At 33.6% G+C, this 7,247-nt stretch overlaps 1 protein-coding gene across 1 annotated transcript; it reads left to right on the forward strand.

Annotated features, from left to right (window-relative positions):
- Positions 1-1,081: 1,081 nt before the first annotated feature.
- On the forward strand, positions 1,082-6,262 carry LOC132736905 (thrombospondin-1-like; the record flags this gene model as incomplete). The annotated part of the gene is made up of 8 exons (XM_060724119.1): positions 1,082-1,127; positions 1,432-1,511; positions 1,959-2,021; positions 2,349-2,478; positions 2,836-2,958; positions 3,326-3,496; positions 4,054-4,224; positions 6,059-6,262. Coding segments are annotated over 8 exons (957 nt in total), but the record flags the coding sequence as incomplete, so codon positions are not given.
- Between the last annotated feature and the right edge of the window lie 985 nt (positions 6,263-7,247).

Genomic DNA, 7,247 nt, shown 5'->3' on the forward strand with positions numbered 1-7,247 from the left:
AGAAATAAGACTAGGGGCAACGGGGAAGATACTTACCGTAGACAAGAAAACAAAAATGGACACAAGCAAAAGTGTCACCAAAACAGAATGAAACAACATAGAAATACATCTGAGGAACACAGAAGAGCGCCGCCTTGGAACGGTCAGCAGCACAAGTACTGCCGAGGAGTTTAAATAGGTTAATGGTGCACCAAACCTCACTCTTAGCCCCACCATGTTCCTATAAACGAGACAGTGTAAATAAAATGAATTCCCGCCAAGTGAAATTCTAACAGTTGTTATGGTTACAAAAGGTTAACCGCCTCTGTGGTCGAGGGGTTAGAGTCGATGACTTCTAGTCCAGTTACCTCTCTGGCGTGGGTTTGATCCCCGGGAGATGCTTTGGTAGTTTAGCGCGGAGGAAGGTAGTCTAGTACTAGTGTAACTCTCCAGGAACGATGGTTAGGAAACTATCCGCCAATATGACTGAAATATTGTTGGAAAAAAGGCGTAAAATGAAACAAACAAACAAACAAAAGGATAAATACATAAAACACCAAAATGATAATGTAGGAACATATAAATGTAAAGCCCAATGACCATTACAAAAGAACTCAATGTCCTAAAGGAAGACAGAGCAACAAGAAATTCACCTACAAGGGCCCGACGAAGCAAGGCAGAGGACGAACATTAAGACAATTCAGTCCCAAAGGGCTTTAAGAACTGTCCATCATAGAATATCCCCTTGGTCCGTCAGATGTATGTCGTCTATGCTGGGTGTCAGGTACCAGTCCGAATTTCAAAATCTTATCAGTCAGTCAAACTTGTCCGAAAGAAATGATATTTTATTTTGGCAGCAACACCTTGTTTTTCTTCATGATGTGTACAATGGTCACAATATGTATCTGAAATAAGATTTAATTTTGTTCAAGTTAACGCTTTACTGAGTGCATGGGTTTGCAATTAATGTCACCTTTAGCTGCTACTTATTTAATACGCTATAAAGAAAAATAATTCGCTTGTCATTACTCAAATGTATTTGTACGTACTTTTCCTTCAACAAAATGTAAAATGACTAGAATAACATTACAAATTGTATATTTTAGGTTTTTCGATATACCTGCTGCTTTCCTTTCCAAAGACATCTGGTAAGCATTAAATACATGGTTGTATCACTTTCGGTCCAAAAATAAAGTACCGGGCTGTATCACTTTCGGTCCCAAAACAAATTACCGTATATTGCCCAGATCACGTGGTAAAATGAGAACCTGTTTGCTGGACTACTTTTTATCTAGCGTCACTTTTTACAGTTTTTTTAACATTAAGCTGAACGCTAGGTAATATTAGAAATGAAGCTGAACTTTACTATGACGATAACACAGTAGCATATTATAAAACAATCTAAAATAGTTTGTTTATTCATTGTATTTCATTATAAAACATTTACTTTAGACGCCTTGCATTGTTACAATTGTACCGACATTGCTGACGTTGATGAATGTCTTACAGTGACAGAATGCCATGCCGGTCAGGTAAATATCTAACAGTAGCATAACGCCGTATTGGTCAAAGAAATGTACAAGTTCGCATAATATAATACTATTCTGATAAATATCGACACGTTATTGAATTTGATGATGTTAAAGTAAATATTGACAAATGAGAATCAGGTTATTGTCAATGAGAGAAAAAATAATATATTAATAGTCAGGAAGATACATTTTGTATGACAATAAAATTCAAAGCTGTGCAAATACAGAATTCAAAGTTACAAAGAAATTTCAGAACTCAGGTATTAATTGACCAATTAAATTCCTGAGATTTGAGACAGAACTCAGAAAAAGGTTATATCACCACGAGACCATGTCTTAACTTATCACTATCAAAACTGATAAATTATTATTCCGAAATGTCTCTATTTTTTGTCAATGACTATAAACGCTTTTTATGATATTTACTTGTATTTTGTAATTTTATAGTCTTGTTACATAGAAGTAAAATCAACAGGACAAAGAAGCACCCTCGGATGTACAGACAATCAGGTAGGTAAGAAATATACCAAAACAAATTTTACAAAATTAACAAAATTCTAAAATTTGGTTTGGTTCATATAAAACTAGTGTATAGCAAAATAAGTGACATAATTTACTATAAAATTCCGTTCTCCTCTTAGAAAAAGTATCATGTTAGTTGTTCTAAACCAACAATATGAATATAAGATATTTGTTCAAATTACCGGAAATTAGTAAAATTTTATCAATTTGCAATAATCGCAGAATCAAAGTGTACAGGACATATCTAGTTACCAATATGCCTTTACTGTCCACTTTTGTAGTTTCTTATCTATAAGTCATATTTCCATTTTACAGTTATGTGGAGTAAGTGCCAGTGGTGCCGGAAATTTGATCGGTCGACAGATAAATGGGAGACAAACTTTGGACTGCCATGAATGTTGTAGTAAAGATAGATGCAATACAAATCTGTGTGCACATTTAACACGTAAGTTCTTCCTTTCAAATTTTTTGGTAACTGAACAATAAAAAGACGAACAGAACATCCGTTTTTCTTAACATTAAATTTTAAAAGGGCCAAGAAATGATATCATAATGAAAAACATTCTATCACGTGACAAAAATAACAACAACATCAACTAACATTACATATTCGAACACTGCCGAAAGGCAAAAACGATTTATTGGGTTTTAAAGATATCACCCAGATTTACCGATATAAGCCAATATTTACCGAGTTTTAGTTGTGGTAATCCTTTATGAAAGAGTCCGTTGTCTACATACGGAATAGTGTATTGCAAATACGTTGATAGCACTATTAGGGTGGCTACTATTTATATTTCAGCCGGAGCATGTATTGATGATGTGACAGTGGATTGTGCTTTTCTAAATAGCTTTTTCAATATTTGTAAGGATATTCATCGAGCCAAGTTAATCTGTGCAAAATTCTGCTCACTGTGTTCACTTGGTAAGCTTATCGATTTGACTTACTACACTTGTTTTTTTCCAGTTACAAATCTTAATCAATTAAGTTAATGATTTCTCAGGTTTAAATTTCGAGACTTATTTTTTGGCTGTTTTTATATGAGAAGCTTTTCGATGCTATAACACTCTTTCAAAATAACCGTTTTCTTTTACCAATAACCACGATTCATATGAAATATACATACTATGTATAAGTAGACAAAATATTCGTTACTAGGCCATGCAGGCATAAATGGACATTATTTGCATTCAACGTGTTTTGACTTGCTGTTGTTCAGTAATACTCTCCAAGATCACAATATCTGATTTTCATTTATTTGGCATATTTCATTTGATCACCTTTTAAACAGTGGATGGGAATTGGGCAAGCTGGTCCCCGTGGTCTACATGTGACGTCACTTGTGAAAATGGGACTCAGACAAGAACAAGACAATGTTCCGATCCTCCTCCAACAAATGGCGGACTTTATTGCATCGGTACACGCACTGATATTAAGACATGCTTAAAACAACTTTGTCCAGGTATGAATTTAGCATGACAATGGCATATTTATAATCATGTTAGTAGTGCATACTCTAAATCAGTTACAAATTATAATATCTTATTTGAAACCAAAAATGACGTTCAATCTGAATAAACATTTAAGGAAAGGTTTGGGTTGTAGATAATTTACTAGAATACCAGATCGTAACATACACAGGTTAATTCAAACACAATGATGCTCAAAAAAATGAAACACAAAAAATGCAATTATTAACATATACGTTCGGTTCTCGAACATTGCCAGTAGAAAATCTCTATACTGAAGCAGGAGAACCTTCCATTTATCTATGTCGGAAATAGCTTATCTTTTAGTATGCAGCTGAAATATTGTCAAATAGTTACACTCCTGCTAGAAAAGAAATTATTGAACCAAATTCTAGTGACGCAGTTTTAAACAACCAAAAGAAAGATTAATCAGTAGGAAAACTTAAATTACATTCTTTAAATATTTAAGAGGATTTCCGTCAAAGGTAGAAGTTAATATATGCATTTTAACTTCTTCAAAAAATCATCCAAATTTGTATATTTTTCAAAGTGCATGGCGGATGGACTCAATGGTCGAACTGGGACGCATGTTCTGTAACATGTGGAGTAGGCATAGAAAGGCGACATCGTAATTGCTCAAACCCAATACCAGACAGAAACGGACTTCAATGTTTCGGCGACACATTAGATGATAGAATATGCTTACCGGGTCCATGTGCAAGTAGGTTTATCTACACATTATATAACAGAATATGCTAACCGGGTCCATGTGCAAGTAGATTTATCTACACAATGCTTACCGGGTCCATATGCAAGTAAGTTTATCTACACATTAGATTATAGAATATGCTTACCGGTTCCATGCGCAAGTAGTTTAAATATAGAGCTTCAGTTATCTCATGATTTTAAGAATGGGTGTTGATGTATTGTTCACAAGCTACGTTTCTTGTTAAAATCTAAATAAAAAGAATGAAAAAGCTATTCAGTGACACACATATAAATCAACACCAGTGGGTTATCTTTTAATATTTGGATGTTTATGGAACCTTTATCATTGAAATTGACATAACTCATAAATCATCACCTAAATCATAATGTTGGTAAATATTAATGTAGCCTATAAATAAGAAATACTTGTAGATGTAATCTAAAATGATAATAACACGATAGATTATAACAACACTATAAGATATTGTATTGCAGCACCTATCACAGAAAATTTTTACATGGAACAAACAAAAATCCAATTTGTCCTTTTATGGTCTTTGGCCCATTATGCATCATTTGTGCTATCGATTTGTGCCGCCTCTAGAGAGTAGTGGCGACATAGAGAAGTCACTTCTCCGTCGTGAATGATAAGTAATGATCAGTAATGATATAGTCGGGGTTTTTTTTATTCAATGATTTTGGACGGAGTTATGAACCGTTAATGAATCTTATTTTTAAAGTTTGTCCGGACTACTCAGCTCATACTACTAATTGCAATTTCAGTGAAACTTTACATGATTGATTTGTAGCTTAAGTATTTGCGCACATTACACGGATTTTCGGCTTGAATGATTTTTAATTGAGTTATGACCCTTGAATAAAAAAGATGTTTTTTGTGTTGCCACCTGCTCAAAAAGTTGTCCGGACTACTCTGCACAAACTTCTGGTGCAGTTTTATCAAAGCCTTACAGAAATGATTTGATTAAAGTGTAGTTGTGAATATCATCAGTATTCTCCGCTTCAATGATTTTTGTCATTTAATTATTTTTATTTTTAAAATTTGTCCGGACAACTCATCTAAATCCAATAATGCAATTTCAATCAAACTTTACAGGATTGATTGGTATCTTAAGTCCTTGTGCATTATGCATAGGTTTTATATTTCAATCATTTTTTGCTGAGTTTTAGCCCTTGTATAAAAAAACGCGTTTTGGCTCGTTAATGATTCTTGTGTCTCCTGCTACACAGTAGCTGCAACATGCAATTGGCTATCATGAGGTGACACATGTGGTCTCTGGCGCTTTCTTTTTCATCTCATTTTTTTTTAAAATTTTGATATCTCAGAACCGTTTCCAAAAAAAATATCAAGAAAATCCAAACTGATGGATTGATATGATTATTTTAATATGGTATTAGAACATCATTATTCACCCAAAGGGTAAAAAGCATCGATCGATATTGCGTACCGCGGCAAATACTTTGAAAATATTTTAGTATGTTTTCGACGATGTGACAACATTCAGACTGTGGCGCATGCGCAATATTATGCTTACTTAAATATGCATTTGGTTATCATAATGTGATTGTTAATAATTCTTGTTTCCTTGTAAAGAGGATATATAGAGCATAAATACAGTGTTTGTGATCTGAACATTTAATATATATTATAAAATGTATGGCTAAATTCCGGGTATTTCTAGATCATTCCTCTTATTGGCTGCTATCCTTTATATCTTAAATCGTTTGAAAGTTAATCACCACATCTTTTTTCAATGAATTTTCACAACATTTAGGAGACAACAAAATTGTAGAGATTATTTTCATATAAAAAAAAGTTTGTATTTAAGATGGTGGTTGGACTGACTGGGGACAATGGAGCACCTGTTCAGTGACGTGTGGGGACGGGTTAAAGTCTAGATCACGTACCTGCACAAATCCGTCACCATCGCCTCTGGGAACATATTGTGATGGAGATTCTTCAGAAGTTGTTTCCTGTAGGAAAAGCAATTGTAGTACGTGATAACATTTAAAATAACATTAATAAGCATTAGAATGAAAACAGTTATTTTCATTCCTACATTGGCTTAAAAATATGACAAACACATATTGTTCTATATCTTAATGAAAACCTCCGTGTCATCACAACTTCGTGTCTTTTTAATTATACAGAATTTTAGTTACATTGTGTATGAAGCTTATAGATTTACGTCTGGGTCCAACCAGTACTGAGCAATGAGTGTAAAATTTCTTGCTCAAGGAAACACTGGCTCGCCTCTGACGGGGTTTGAATCTACACAGATAGCGATACTATGTTACTAGTCGGACGTGATAACCATCCAGTCAATTCGCCATTATAACATGAATTTTAATCAAAATTAGTGAGAGTTTTGGTATAGCTAATGTCTGAAAGATGTTAGCATGTAATGCTTGCTATGATAAAACGAAAGTACCAGATTGTTGACAGAATATAACTACATGGATAACATTGGTACATTTAAATGATATGTACTCAAGAGTTACATGTATGCATATTCGCAATGTTCTGATGGAAATTATTTTTGCCTCTCTACGTGTTATGGTCATCAATTTTATTATTAGTTGTGTTTTTCTATGGCTATACAGTACAATAGTAATTAAAATTATCAAAGTAACTCAATAGATAATATTGTTATATCTTAACAAACGTATGTGACAAATTTTGTTTTACAGGTCCAAACATAGTATTTTAAGTTAAGAATGTAAAAAACAAAAATCCTGGCGTTGGAAACACTTTTATATTTGGCTCTACACTTGTTTATGAAGGAAATGCTTATAATACATCTACTGGAATCTTCACTGTGCCTGTCAACGGAACGTACTCATTTAGTTTACAATTGTGTACAAATATCAACAACTATTTCCTGATGGATATCATGATAGATGGGACAACATATGCTACCTTATATGTTTATGATAAAGATAGCATTTCATGTGATAGTACTGATACGGTTGCTGTTTTACATGAACATTCAAAAGTATTTGTTAAATGCACTAATA

This window comes from Ruditapes philippinarum, unplaced genomic scaffold, assembly GCF_026571515.1.
Source record: "Ruditapes philippinarum isolate M1 unplaced genomic scaffold, ASM2657151v2 ctg8978_1_1_1_1, whole genome shotgun sequence".
Classification (NCBI taxonomy): Eukaryota; Metazoa; Mollusca; class Bivalvia; order Venerida; family Veneridae; genus Ruditapes; species Ruditapes philippinarum.